This window comes from Monomorium pharaonis, chromosome 4, assembly GCF_013373865.1.
Source record: "Monomorium pharaonis isolate MP-MQ-018 chromosome 4, ASM1337386v2, whole genome shotgun sequence".
In the NCBI taxonomy this organism is placed as follows: domain Eukaryota; kingdom Metazoa; phylum Arthropoda; class Insecta; order Hymenoptera; family Formicidae; genus Monomorium; species Monomorium pharaonis.
Genome location: NC_050470.1, coordinates 21,108,958 through 21,125,507, shown reverse-complemented (window position 1 = coordinate 21,125,507; position 16,550 = coordinate 21,108,958). Strand labels below are relative to the sequence as shown.

General features: G+C 31.5%; 1 protein-coding gene across 3 annotated transcripts in view; it reads right to left on the bottom strand.

Moving 5' to 3' along the window:
- LOC105836958 (RING finger protein 44) overlaps positions 1 to 16,550 on the bottom strand; it is a 91,975-nt gene that overhangs the window by 11,784 nt on the left and 63,641 nt on the right. For 2 of the 3 annotated variants that reach the window (XM_036286409.1, XM_036286408.1), the window contains exon 2: positions 9,322 to 9,967. The exons of the other annotated variant lie outside the window; for it this stretch is intronic. In XM_036286409.1, the coding sequence (XP_036142302.1) occupies positions 9,322 to 9,617 (296 nt within the window). In that variant the 5' untranslated portion in view covers positions 9,618 to 9,967. The remainder of the gene's footprint in view (positions 1 to 9,321; positions 9,968 to 16,550) is intronic. 3 annotated transcript variants of the gene reach the window in all.

The following is a 16,550-nucleotide window of genomic DNA, read 5'->3' as shown; positions in this document are numbered from 1 at the left end:
TCTCCGAAAATTCAAGGGTTTTCCGTTTTTCCCCGGTAGTAGACATTTTAAAATTCCACGAAAATTTTATACAAAAAAAAACATGTTCTTGTTTTGGGAATAATCTAAATTTTTGAAATATTAAAATAAGATTATAGGATAATCCAGATTTTTCTGTACAAAATTTTAATATGTTCTATGAACATAAATAAAGAAAAAATATATTCTGTAAGCACAGATCCCAAAATGTTTTATTGAAAAGTTGTAGCAAAATTATAAAGTGTGCAAAGTGTGTAGGAAATTTTTTTTCTTTTTAACAAATCGATAACGCCTTAAAATTTCATCGTTCGTTCGCACTGGCCGACACGCTGGGCTCCTGATTGGCGCGCGGGAACACACCGAAATACTGCGATTTAATTCGACGTTTAAATGAAGGAAGCTACGGAAATTCGACGTTTATGCAAATTTGAAAGAGTCAGCCGTTAATCCCGCGATTCTCGCTCGCGCTTCCAAGAGCGTATTGATCCGCGTGAATGCGAACGTGATCTATTTCGACGTGTCTAATTAATTTTAGTCGCTCGACTCGCCGGCGTGCAAGGTCTTACTGGCGCGCGCCAAATTCACGGCGAAATCTTATTTCCGGGCGAAGACCCGGTTCCGTCCGATCGGAAAATCTCTTCGAGAATCATTTTCCTTTTTCCTTCTCGTGAGCCCCGTCGCGATTTTGGCAGGACGGCGGAAGAGTTAGCATTCCGCGGTGTTACTTGCAACACAGCTCGGCAATTTGCAACGTCGCGACTCGGTCTTACGGTCGAGTGACTCGCAATTAAGCAAGCTTCTTCTAGCGAGCGAGTTATGAAAGTCGCAGTCATCAGAATTGAAACGATAGCGACGTCCAACGCGACGCGTCGCATCCTATTCGCGTCGTAAACAAGAACACGGACAGGAGCCGCTGTTGCGAAGCATGTTTGTGAAAATATCGTCGATGAATCGTAAATGACCGCTTTCAAAATTTTGCTGATGCTCGCACGACGTTGCAGCTACATTGCAATCTTGAATATTCGTAATGTAATATTTTAGAATCGTTGTTCAAATATATGTATATGTATACACCGAGAAAAAAAATTTTTTATAATAATTTGACTAAATTTTTTAACTTGATTAAATTCCTTCAATTCAAGTATTTATGTATTTCAATGAAATATATAAAGACCTAAATTAAAATTCAAATTTTTATGTATTTAAGTTAAATGCATTAATACTTGAATTGAAGAAATTTAATCAAGTTAAAAAATTTAATCAAATTAACAATTTTTTTTTCTTAGTGTAGAAATGATGTTAATAATGTTGCAGTAACATAAAATATTGTGAAAGTAAGTTATGATTTTACGTAATACACATTTAACATAAAATCAAATTCATATTCAAACGTCTTGTAACGTATTTAAAACACAAGTATAATCGTGACTAGTCACATAATTAGAAAATATTTTTAACAAAAATACAATTCAAATTTAAAGTTTTATAGCAATGTTTTAATATTAAATCTTGTGATTAAAAATATATTTAAAGGCACTCTAAAAATTTCAACGTTATTTAAATTACGAATAATCTGTAAGGGTGTGTATACAAATGGCAAAAATTAAGAGAGAAAATAGTAATAGTGTATAAATATAAATTTGCAATTTTGCGTTATTAATATATTAATTGATAAATGTATATTATAGTATGTATTTTATATAATAATAGAATATAATATTATGGCTTTCTATTTACATTTTATATAATAACTTTGTTAATAATCAATATTTTAAATTGAAAACCTAACATTTCCATTCGCCAATATATTTAATCGATTCTAAATACAAAATTATAAAATCTTATATTTAGAATGTTTTTTTATCAAAATATGACGATATTGTATATGAATTAAAGAAAAACTTAAATAGTAATGTGGCTTCTCCTTTTTGTCAAACAGATTTTTCTGTTCTTCATTTTCAAATCTATAAAAATAATTTTGTTATAAAATTATATATTTATAATGTAATGTTATAGATTGGCTATAGTATTACAATCAACCTATTGAATTATTATTTCGATATGACAACTTCGAAAAAGCCATGTTAGGCCGGGTTGGATCCGTTGAAGTGTCAGCACGATTAGGCTACATTAGCAAAACTTTATACGCTATTATTTAATTTTGTAACTCAAAATGTGCACAGCTGCGAATAAAACTTTGTCAAATAACAAAAAATCATTTAAATGTACATATCGTATGATAATATTCCAAGTTTAAAAATTGAGAGAATATATATAATTCAACTAAAATATACTATGAAAAAGTTCCAAATTCTTAAAAGTAAAAGTATCTTACAACAAATGTCGATTGTTGAATATTGGCATATTAGCGTCACTGTATAATTTGCGGGCTACTAAACAAATAATTTATTCTGTAAGTAATCACTAGAAATCCTCACTTAATAACAACATTATATGACAACACTATAATACCTACAAAATGCATAATATTACCTTCTCTTCTACATGTTACATAAATTACATAATTACTCTCTTAATTTTTGTACACGTGTATCCCACAGACTGTACAAATCGAAACCACCCTAATTATTACATAAAGTATTATATCAAATATGTATTATATTGTAATATTGACGTAACAATGCATTGTAATATTTCTAAAAGTGGACATTCTACGTTACAGCAACATTTGGTAACATTTTTGCAATGTTGCAATCTTGTAAAAAAATATGCCATGTTTCTGCAGTATTTCTGAGTGGTGTAAGTTAAATAAGTAACGAGCACAAAGTTTTCAGGATTTTTGCATCGCAATATTTTACTTCGAATTAATACTCAAATTAGAAGCGCCCGCACTGTATTAAAGATTCGAGAGCCACGACAATTTTGTTATTGACATGTTCATCGGCGCGCTATATTCGATTTCATCTTCAATTTTCGGTTAACGGAAAAGCGGAAAAGCGACAGGCCAACGAATCCGCGGCCGAAAGGACGGTCGTCCGACAGCGACGATACGGCACATGCTCTCCCCCACCCACCCACCCCTCTCTCACTCTCTCTCTCTCTCTTTCTATGTATTCGCTTGACCTACAAGCACGGACGAATAAATTGGCTGTATTAGTTAACGATTCGACAAACTCGTGCGCCGGCGGTTTATTTATTTTTGTTTGCCGCGGATTTATTTATCGTTATACAATCGGTCACTTTGTGAACCGTGGCGTCATAAAGAATATATGTATCAATGGAAGCCGAACTGTAACGTTACATAATGCACGAGACGTGACGTTCGTAAAATAGTCGCACTACGGCTCCACGTAGTACATGATGTAACATAATACTATTTACATAATTTCGCCCGTGCGTTTGTACGGCTTTGACATTAATATTGCATATCGCGCGTACTCGCGATTTATTTAACGTATTTATATATTTAATCCACTTCACAATTATTGTACTTTCCCTTCGATTTTCGTGAAAAGAGATATTCATATATTGGCAACCTATCCCACCCTCTCTTGCCTCCTTTTATTCCAGTCGTCACGTGTATATCGCCCGCGAGAGAAGGAACCGAGACGCTCCGCGGTCGTAAAAGAGACGGGGGAGAAAATCTATACATGTGTTAACGTTTGCACGAAACTGATAAATATGCACGAGCATGCCGAACGAACATAGCCAGCGAAACATATAAACATAGTAGAGGAAAAGTCAAGGAAAGTAAAATGCTGAAGAGCAGATGTGGTAGAAGCATACGTTTACGTTCTCGACGGATATTAGAGTCAATTGACGGAGCTAAATGGCTCTCAAAGATGTCATGCGTCAATAGTGACAAGTTAGATTACGCCAGTTTGTTGCTACAACTATACGTCGCAACGAGGACGGACCTCAGAACTGTTTAATGTCGAGAAAAAAAAATGATAAAATGCCACGGGACATGTATCACTTGTGCTAATTAAACCGCGGGTCGGAGCCGCGCCGTGTATCAAAAGTACGATTTTAAATCCCTTTCGTGTCTGGTGAAGCATTATGTCCCGGTTCTTCAAAAAAATCACATCAAAAAAAAGAAAAATAAATAAAGACAATAATTTCCTTCTGGACCCATTTTAAAGATGAAAGCTAGGACTTTTCACAAAAAATCAACACCCTTGCAAATTTTATCTCTTGATCTGCGTATCTCGTCAAATACTCATAAAATGGAGTAAAAATAAAAAATACATACATTTTCATACAAAAATTAAAAGTTCTTTCTGGACTAATTTTGAAAGGGCTATATGAAACAAAAATCGTTACTTAACTTCAAAATGGTAATTCAGACAAAATTATATAACAGTTTCTCAAAAGCTTTCTAAAATAAAATGACATTTGTATCAATAAACTAAATCATTTATATAATGCTGAATTTTATTAGAGAATTTTATCCTGCAACAAAATACTTAAAATAAATAGAAAAAATAGATAAAAATAGAGATGTAGAAATAAATTCTAAATATAAACTGTATTTTAAATACACTAAAAGTTTTTGTACTCTATGAAGTTACTTCTACTGATGTGACCTTCTCCGAGAGACAGAAGAGTCGCATCTCTCAAAATCGTGCAATCATAAAGTTATAGAGACGTGTTTGCAACATAAATTTATACATAGGCGGAGCTTGATAGTGAGTCAAGTCAAATGCATGAGCCAACACTTTTTCAATGTCTCTTTGCATGCAACTTGCAGAGTTTTTAGCATGCAGAATGGCCGACCGTACTTCCTCTCAATGATACATACATACACGAACGACAAAAAAATGCGTTAAAAATAAAATTTCTAGCGTTAATCCTTTATTATCGTTTACGAAACAATAACCGCCAATAATGGACTAATTCAATATTTGCAAAAGGATTGTTGTTGACAACGCAAATGCGTTGTATTTGTATGATAACATTGTACAAGTCAAAATAGTACATTAAATTATCTTCTTGGATATTTTGTTAAAATCAACATATTAAAAAAATATTTTTAGATTTCTTTTTTTTAATATCTGACAGCACCTATTATTAATAAAAAATTACAATTTTCTAATAATAATCTGTGCAAAATACACACAAGTTTCTGCATCTAATTTTAATAACAGTTTTCAGTTTATTCAAAATCGATTCTTTTTTTAATTAAAATTAAGTCGAAACTTATGTCTTCAATTTTTAATTTAATTATAAAGTACGGTAAAGTGCTATAAAACTATTTAAATTTCTATCTAAACTTTTAGATTTTTTAATTTGAAATTTAATTTAGCGTTACAATTATGTTAAAAAAATATTTATTATGGTTTCGCTAAAAAATATTTACCAAGGAGTTACAATTGACTCCAAACTCCTTCATTAAGATCAAAGGCAGAGTATTGAGACACCCCACACGAGAGATCTAACGAGAAATCCTAATTGAATGTTCGTAAACCCTGTGAGGTCTACACACGTGTGTGGCAAGAGTATAATAGTCGTACCTAATGAAATTCAGTGGTGCTACATACACAAAACGAAAGTGCGCGCGGTCGACATGGGGTGTGTGTGTGTGTGTGTGTGTGTGTGTGTGTGTGTGTGTGTGTGTGTGTGTGTGTGTGTGTGTGTGTGTGTGTGTGAAAGAGAGAGAGAGAGACAGAAAATCGATAAACCGATTTAAATTAAGGTAGGCAGATGAACGAGAAATGGGCGCCGCGCGCGCGAAACGAAAAAGGGTTTCGAAGTGCGAGAGCGCGGAAATAAAGCGCGTCTCACGGGCACGTCATCGCGGCGGGCCCGTTGATTATCCTTGATTAGAGAGAACCGTCGCCTCTTCAACGTCAGCTCCTTTAGAAATTAAATGCACGCGAACGCCATAGTCTTTCAGTCTAGTTTGAATGCAATATTGCGTGTGTGTAAAAATATATTTAAATATATATATATATATATATACACATAATATTTATATTATAAATATATTTTAATACACACACACACACACAAATATATATATATATATATATATATATATATATATATATATATATATATAGAGAGAGAGAGAGAGAGAGAGAGAGAGAGAGAGAGAGAGAAACTCCGGTATATATGCCGCACTTAACAAAAACTAATTTATCAAGTATTATTTATTATATTTCAGAAAAATAAACTATACGAATAAAAACGTCACCCTATTTATTACTACAAATATTAGAAATTTACCTTATAATAAATAACTTTATAATAAACGCCAAATATTTCTTTTCTTATATAAAAAAAACTTTAAACACTCTTACATATTTTTAAATATATTCTATAAAGGTATAATATATGACCACTAATGTGTGAAATATATGGCGCGAAAAATACTTTAATAAAACATAAAATGACACAATAATTTATAAAAAATGCTTAAAAAGTTTATTAGGAAATAAAAAAAATATACCAAATAATAATAATGCAATATTAAAGATGTTAATACTTGCAGATAATAATAGTGTAAAAATACACTTTATGTGTGCTGTGCGCAGTGCATGTGTTACCTCTCAATTACAAAAGGCCTGTTCTTTTTCGCTGCACTATTATACTGGTGCAATAAGTTAGAGTGAGACAAATATATGTATATTTATCTTACTCTAACTTATTGCTGTAGTGCGTCAAAAAAAAACAGGCCTAATGTGTCTACACTGAGAAAAAAATGTTAATTTGACTAAATTTTTCAACTTGGTTAAATTTCTTCAGTTCAAGTATTTATGCATTTAACTTCAATACATGAAATACTTGAACTTTAATTTAATTGTTTATATATTGACTGAAATACATAAGTAGTTGAATTGAAGAAATTTAATAAGGTTAAGAAAAAGCCAAATTAACATTTTTTTTTCTCAGTGTATGCGACAGCATTAATGCTGCTCACTAAAAATGTCGTATATTCAAAATAGGTGAGATGTATGTAAAATATCAAGCTAAACAAAAAGTGTAAGAATTAAGCATTTGTATTTTATAATATTCCATCCTTTACTATTCTTTTATATTTATGTATGTCTTGTAAAACAACCATTAAATCTATCACTCCCTACAATCGTCATTTATATAAATTGCAATACAATACACGTTACTTATTATTTAAAATATCGATTCAACATTTCATTAATATTAATACTAATTAACTAAAATCACAATACAATAATGTATAACATAACATAAAGACATAACTAGGTAGTTGTGAAATTTTCACTCTTTCTATTTTTTCTGACTTCTGTGGTGTAAATCCCACGCAGCATAAATACCGGAATTACCTACTATAGGATGAATTTATTTCAATTTTGCCAGTCAAAAAATTTTCTAAAATTTACCGAATTTGAGAAAGAAACTCTTTCTCTCACTCTCTCTCTCTCTCTCTCGCACGCGCGCGCGCGTATGTGTGTGTACCCATACGGAAAAAAGGAAAAAAAAAACAAAACATTATTCCATAATGAAACGCATGTCGACCTTTGAATAATCTGATAGAAATCGAAAGCGTTTTCCAGGCATTGAATAAACGGAATTCTATTTACTCCGCGCTTTCTACAGTTGATAGAAAGTCCGTGAAAATTGTATGGGGCGTCCCAAATTCTTATCTTCCAGAAAATGCTTCCATTTATGTAACGCAATAACTTTCCATTGACAAAAATATTAAAGTAGCTTTTAGTTACGATTAGCGATTCGTAATTTATCTTCACGAGATAAACTTCAAAAGTACACATAAAATCATAAGTTTTTTCTCCGTTTAATACCAAGTAAATTAATGAAACTTTTATTGATCTTCTAAAGATCAAGTTCTCTAAAAAAATGTAGCAAAAGTTGTTTAAAAGCCATTAATAAGTTGTTTAAAAAAATCATTAATACCGACAATATTAATACGTGTAAAAAATATTAAATTATATCTGATACTCTGCACATAGCTAATAAAATAAATAAATGTATACAAACATACTAATAACTTTATCAATATATTCATACGTATTGTTTGTAATAAGTTTCTAAAAGTTTTAAAAGTAAATTTTTGTAAAATATAACAAGATATTTATTAAAGCAAAAATAATCCTGTATCTTTTATTCTGTTAAATCTCTCATTTAAAACAAGAATCGTCTACATATAGTTAAATTTGATCCTCTAGTTACTAAAGTCTAGTCATCCACCCTACACATTTTTCTAATCAGAATTGCCGTGCGTAAAAAAAGTTCTCCATCATCATGGAATGATGTTATCGTAGACGCATATTACGTTCAATTTAATTGTCAAACGACAACTCTCAGACGAATCAAATGCAAATAACAGGTGGATAACATTTCAGAGGGTGATCATAACATAAAAATCCAAATTTTTTCAATAAAATGCGTTTAAAAATAAAATTGTTACAATTATATTCTTAATTTTCGTTTTATATATAATTGTATTTAAATTTTTTTCTTTCTTTCATTGAAATTAAACAATCGTCAAATTTTGTATCAATTTGACCTTAATGAGTTTTTTATTTGCACCCACTTATACTTTTCATTTTTATAAAAATAAACCTAAATAAAAATAAAAGGAATTAATACATAGTTAAATTTTCTCGTAACTCTTCTAATAGGGATTTAATGTTAAGTATTCTCGAGAAAAATTCCATTATACGCGAGTATTTAAGGATTAACAGTGTTAATAATTGCATCAAAGCACAATACACTTACAAAGCATTTAATGACATTAATTATATTATAGAGAAAGTTTGTAATAAATGTTATTCTTTTCAAAAAATGACAAATCTCGAAATCTACAACCTTGACTAGAAGTATAAAGTACCTTCAATTTATTACAGTTTCTTTAAAAAAACAACAATAAAACCCAAAAGAGCATTAACACAAAATATTAAAATTATTACAAAAATAAATATTAATTTTTAAGACTGTTTATATACATATATATATATATATATATATATATATATATATATATCATATTATTTGTTAGATATAGAATATTTACGTTAATTTGTGGAGGTGTTTTATATTTATATCTAAATAACTATATATCAAGGCTGTAGAAGGTATCGACATACGTGGGAGGGAGATTTAAACAAGATGTATCAAAGGAAGTATCACACCGTCACAAAGCGTTTCGTCGCGACAAAAGCGTCTTCGCAAGAGAGGAAAAAAAAAGAGATATACCGACAACTCTACAGAAATATTCTTGTCACGGTACTATCGTCCGAGTCCCCGTTTCTCTCGAGCCGTGCACTTGGAACGTACACGCATCGCGAAAATTCGCGTATATGTATTCGCGGCGGCCGCAATTGCGCGGGTTCGTTAATATACCCATTGTGATATCGTGGTGGGCACTGCCGGTACGGGTATTCCTTGCTGCCAGCGGTGAATTGCTGCTGCTGCTGCTGCTGCTGCAGTTGCTGCTGCTGCTGCTGCTGAGGCTGGTGCTGCTGCTGTTGCTGTTGCTGTTGCTGCTGCAGACCGTGGGGATGCCATCCACCGTTACGGGGGTGAGACGACGCGGAGGCGCGCGTGTGCGGCCCCGACGGGGCGCCATTGGCCACCACAGCTCTGTAACGTCCCTGCATGCCCAAGCCGCGGTGCTGATGACTCCCAGGGCCATTCATCCTCTGTCTGTCCCTCTTTCCTTTCGCTTGTGCCTCCTCTCCTTTTCTCTCTCTCTCTCTCCCTCCTTGCCTCACCCTGTCCTTTTTGTCACTTGCTCTCTCGTCCGGCGGTATTCCCCTCCCTCTTCCTCCTCCTCCTCCTTCTCCTTCTCGCCGTCGCCGTTACCGTTGCCGCTACCGTCGTCGTCGTCGTCGTCGTCGTCGTTGTCCTCACGCTTGACACGAGGAGGTCTCTTCTCGGTGTGCGCGCGCGACGCTGGGCGCAGCCAACCGGCTGTCTGTCTGTCCGTCTCTTCTCGCCTCTCTCACAAAATCACCGGCTGAACCGATCGACGTGCACCGAGAAGAACCTGGTGAGGATATTTAAATGTTATCTAGTCGGGGAGGATCCTGAACGGATATAACAGATCTCTCTCTCTCTTTTCTCTCTCTGCCTCTCTAATCTATCCCCCCGACTTGACATTTCGAACAGCGAGAGATGAAACGCGTCGAGGGAACGTCCGAGCTGGCCGTGGGTACTGACACCGCGCCCCAATAGCGATAGCAAGATATTGTTCGCCATGGAAACTCGTTTGATCGTGTCGTGTTTATATCCTGAAGAGAGCCGTCGATCACTGCTCTCGACCGACGACAGAGACCTCCTTGCGGTTTTTTTTTTTACCTCCAATCTCAACGAGAACCGAATTGTACTACTATTTCGCGGGCATCACGATAACATTTTAAATATCTGCATCAAATAATCGAGCTGGAAAGAGACGTGCGTGTATGTGCTCCGGAGAGAAAAACGTAGTTTGCGCTTATCCGAAAGCACATTGGGAGGTGCGCTTCGTCTAAAAGCGATTTAAAATACGGCTGTCGATCGTCAAAGTGAAAAAAAAAAAGCAAAAACTTTTGCAATCGACTGGCAAACAAATCGGACGCATTTCCTCAACATTAACACGTGCTACACGTGAATAATTTTTCCCTCATTAAAAATTACTCGCTAAACATTACTACAATCATCTCTGCTAAAGCTTCAATTTTCCCTCGCGCCTCGCGCCCCCTTTCTCAGCTCGCTTCGTGTCTAGTTTGTTAAAATATGCATATCTCATACGCGATATCGCGCGCACGTTTCTTGGTAACCGTATTTATATCTATATAAACAAAAAGTAGCTTCGCTTTGCATATTTCTCGAGAGTTTAAATAGTTTCATTAAAATTTATTACATATATTTATATCTCTATTTTAAATAGAACATAGATCAATCGTTTGAAACGAAAGTCGATATTGTCTTTGGTATTAAAATACCTACATTGTTGGGTAATGATAAAAGTTTGGTATTTGTAATATACAGGGTGTCCCAAAACATGAGAGTGATCAACGCTCGTAAAAAGGTAGAAGGGATCGAGATAAACATAAAAGTCCAATATTGTCTTGGGTTAGGTCCACCAATAATCGAGGTATTAATTTTTCAAATCATGCGAATGAAAGCACGCCGTCGGAAGAGCTCGATCCGCTCGAGCCATAACATGGAAGAAAAAATCTATTGTGAATGTATTGGACTTTTATGTTCAACTCGATCCCTTCTACCTTTTTATGAACGTTGACTCACATGTTTTGGGACACCCTGTATATTTGAATGTTAAAATAGATTATGGTTAAGAGCTTTATTTTTATAATTATTTTGCTGCTGTAATGTAATTAGTAATAGTAACGTACAATATATTAAACTGACAAAAAAATAAAAGCAATGATTATAAATTATCCTTTTTTATTTCAATTATATTTAATTTGCAACCGTTTTTTGTGGTCTTTTTATAACACATTGTACGTTATTACTATGGCTGCATTCCAAAATTCATTGTCAGTACGTCATGTTACATATACTATAGATTTTCAGTATTGCAGTAAATTTTGGAACGCAGCCTATATATACTAACATTATAGTAATTAATACAAAAATGGAATACCTAGCCATAATTATTTTAACATTCAATTATAGTCACAAATACTTTTCTTTGTATTACAAGCAGTTTCAATTATACGTAACAAAAATGCTAAGTATGAACAAATATTCCATCAGATATTTTATTCTGAGAAATACCAATTTGATTGCTATACACGAGATCGTATTTTACAACACTGGGGTATCGTGATAAGGCACTTGTGAAAAGGAGCGATTACGTACGTGTTAAATCACATTCAATAAGTTGAACAGGATGTTAACAAAATCATGTAATGCGAATATTTACGCACGCCGCTAATTTCCGGAAATATCGCGCTCATCATAAATAGCACTCATAAATCCTTTTTCAATTAACAGCTATGTAATAATGCTGTAACACAGCATATGTAACGATTCTCGACTCTAAAAGACGAACAACAACGTTCTTCAGTCGATCATATCAATACTTTGTGCAGGATAACCTGGAAATTCATGAAATTCGAGCAGTATGCAGAAGCACTTTAACAAGTAACGATTTTTTTAAAAGACATATTGTTATTTTAAACAATACAGAAACAATACATATTTTGTTGGATGACATCTTGCAAAAGTTGAAAACGTTTAGAATTCGTTTGTTAATTTTACTCTACATTCTACCTAATTTTACTCATAAATTTCAATACGTTTGAGATTTTCTCGCATCTCACAAAAAAGTTAATAATACGTATATAAAAAACATTAAATTTTTTTGATTCATGCAAAATAAAACACATTCTAATAAATATTTTTTCTTGTAAACTCTTTATAATTTTGAACCATTTTATATGAAATAGTTTTTACACAAGAAAATCAATATTACAAGAAATCATTGCATCAATTGTTTTAATTAAAGCTTAGAAAATTTTACATAAATTTTTTATTAATTTTTGTCTGATAATATTTCATTAAGTGCTTCAAAGTAAAAACTAAATTGAAAAATGTAAAATATTATTTTTTAATTTTATGTAATTTAGAAACAAAAATCTAGACTAAATTGTATTTTAAAATAAATTTGAAACCTTTTTTTACAGTTTTTTTTATTAAGATATTTAATTTATAAAATGCAAGAAAATATCAAGTGTACTGGAACTTTTAAACAGTAGTATATATTGAAATATATTTGTCAATATTTCTCAGCTATAGGTAGATGCCGCACGTGTGAGCTTAAAATTGATTTTTCACTAAATATTCTAAATAAGTTATCATTATGTGCTAAACTGATAGAAATTAAATAAAAGTAGATTAGCACGATCAGAAGCAGTAAAACTTAGTCTTTACGGAATATTCATGAATCGCTAAATTTAGAGTTATACTTTTTTACTTCATAATGAGAATCAATATCTAACAGTTATATAATCTAGAATTACCTATTTTCAAAATACTATTAAAGTATTTACTTCGTCATTATCAATACTGAATTCATAATATTTTTAAACCATTCACCAGTTAATAGTAAATTCTTAAGAGTAAGAATGAAATTAAGAGTCAAAATAAAAATAGAACAAGGATTATAATCGCCTTTTTTTATCACTTAAGAGTCCCTCGCATGCTTCGTGACTTCATGTTTCTCCAGGGTTTCTTTCTTCGCAATATGTATCGACAATTATAGAACAATTCTGTTCTATAATTCAAATTGACATCCAAATAAGCGCTCCTTTTCAACAACTCACCGTCACGTAAGGCGCACATTTAGACATCCAAGTCCTGGCTGAGCGAAGGCACAGCAAGATAAAACAAAATCATACACATAAGTAAAAAATATGCTGCCCCCTCCTCTCTCTCTCTCTCTCATCGATTGCGATGTTTACATAATTAATCAAGGTACAATCAGTCATTAATGCAACTAGGAAGAGACACTTACAAATAATGCATACAGTCAATAGGTCGAAGCGCAAAGAAAAACAAATGGAAGGAAAGTATCCACCATCCACGAAAGTGGAATCGATGTTTATTGCTACTTGGGTAATGTAAACTGTAATCTACGTAAGCGAAAGGAATAGAGATAACTCCATGCAACAAAAGGGATAGTTTCATGCGGTGAAACAACACAACACACAATGATGCATTTTTAGCGGTTAACATAATGGTGCAAGCAAGAAGGACAACGGCGTTGTATCGACAGAAAGGAATGGGAAGGGTAAATAAGTCCCCTAACCAGAAATACGTTCGACTCAAATGCCATATGCATAATTGATTTTCGTAATTTCCACAAGTGCGAAGTACCCCAAGAAAAACGTGAATACCAAAACGAATCGTTCAAGTGTATTCAAGTCTAGCAGTTTAAAGTCTGCAATTGACAGTAATGGTACACCCTAAGTTTTGATAGTACGAACAATGTTTACCTACGTAATATTGTCATTTAATTTGAGTTTCGAACCGTTATCACGTATTAGTTAATCCTCAATGTCGTGATCGATTTTACTATCCGAAAAATCAGTGTGTCACTGCAGTTCAAGTTTGAATAAATAATATGTCACCAATATAACCGCAAAATGACCTATTTCATGTATTCAACTTTTTTGTAATGTCTTATTATAACACAGCATTTATGTCTTATAATAGTATAAGTATAGTATAGGAGAAAGTTATCTAATGCATTTAGAGCGGTCACCTAAATAAATAATACTGTATCAATTTTTTTCTTATTGCATATAAATGACACCTGACGGTAAAAACTGAAAAATACAAAATTAAGAATGAGAAATATAAATAGGAAAATTTTCAGGTTATATCTTATTGGTGTGTGCACGAAATACGAATATTTAAAATAACAGATTTAATTGGAACAAATTTTTTAATATAATTTATATAATATAATCTAACATGTGATTTTATTTTTTGTTGCTTTTATACAATTAGATCTGTCATAAAATAATTTACATTAATTTTCTATACAATATATTACAATTATTATAAAAATTAAATCGATACTTTTTTGTAAAATTTGTTTCTAAAAAAAAATATATATATGAGTTATTAAAAGTTTAATTATTCATATTACAATTATTTCTCATTTATCACATTATATTATTTATTGTTTATTATTTATCACATATTTATTATTTCATTACTATATATAATTTGTGTAGTTATAAAATAATAAATTAAATACCTAACATATATGTGATAAATTGTGCAGTAATGAACGTATTGAGTCAATATGCATAAGTCAGTTCTCAAATCATATTATTGATCACATTATTATTATTATACATTTTTATTTATTATTAAACATTGTGTAAACCATTTCAATCGTATTTTCATTCACAAATTTACTATTTTTAAAGGAGAAATGTTTTTAAAAAACATCTATATAATTTAAAAAATTGAATCTTATTATTACCACATTATTATTATTATACATTTTTATTTATTATTAAACATTGTGTAAACCATTTCAATCGTATTTTCATTCACAAATTTACTATTTTTAAAGGAGAAATGTTTTTAAAAAACGTCTATATAATTTAAAAAATTAAATCTTTTAGGTCTTAGACTATCATAAAAAAGATTTTTAATAAATTAACTTGTTCTTCAATAAATAAAAAATTTTAAAAATAAATGTTTTAAACATCAATCTATAATTTTTTATATTAATTTGCAAATTAATGTCAAATAAGAAATATAACACCAAGTATCTTTAGTACAAATTTGGCTACTCTTCTCTTACATTCTTTCTTATACAAAGAAAGAATGTAAGAGAATTCCTCTTAAGCAAAAGTTGTTTTTAAACCTATATAACGATATTCTACTCAATTTATGTTTCCATTAAAAATTTCAGACTTAATCCAGGAATACTGTACTTGCGGTAATTTCCAAAAAACAGAAATGCTATTAGATAATTCAAGTAGACTTTAGTAATAAGATTTTTTTCCTCAACTTTTTCAACATCCATTGTCGAGAAAAAAGAACAGTAAGGTGTTCTGATACATCTTATATATATATCCTATATACATATCCCATATAGCAATGTTCTATAACGTATAGAATATATAACAAAACATTGCAGCAATTCTTTCATATAAATTGTTACGAAAATATGTCGCAATAATATAACATTTAAATTAAAATTTCGCAAAAATTAATCTTTTTAAAATATTTTTACGATATTTTAGAAATCCATGATAATTAAATAACGTAATTAAAAATAATTTTATCAACAATTTTATCTGTATAAACTAATGACAACACATACATAAATATATTCTAGGGCAATTTACTTTATGCAGATAAGATATATTCTCTTTCTGTAATTTACGATCATATTAAATATAATTTATTTTTACTTGTTAATATTTACCACTTACAGGACCAGCAAGTTTTTAACCGACTTTTTGTTTCTAGTACTAGAACTTTTTCATCAATGTCACTAAATGGTAAAAATGCTTGCCCACCCCCCCCCCCCTCGCGCCATTATAGTGGCTTCCAATCTTATAAGGGTTAATTTCTCAAATGACAAAAAATATCGAAACCGTGTCTAAAGAATATTTCAATATTTTAAATATCTTTAAGTTTTAGTATTTGTTAAAATATACACGGTAGTAATAATTGCATTTTTAATCACACTTATAAAACATTATCACAATAACAAAACTATTTAAATAAATTGAAATAAATGAATGTGTTACATATACGAGCATATGCGTAAATAAAATATAAAAAACGTAAAACTAAGAGATGATTATGATTAATAATCAACTTAACAATTCACGATACTCTAATAAAGTGGAGTAACTATTCTCAAGTTGATTAGCTTTGGTAAAACGATACGTAATCATTGTTGTAACATATCTCACATAAGATTACTCCAAGCAATAAAACGAAAATTACCATCTGTCCTAACTTTTATTTATACGTAAGTGCGTATATTGCAAGAAGCGATACGATTTCCCAGCTCATTCAACTTTCATATTTCGTGTGCTACGCGCATTCATTTACGATAATGAGAAGAATTAATCCTCGTGTCGTCG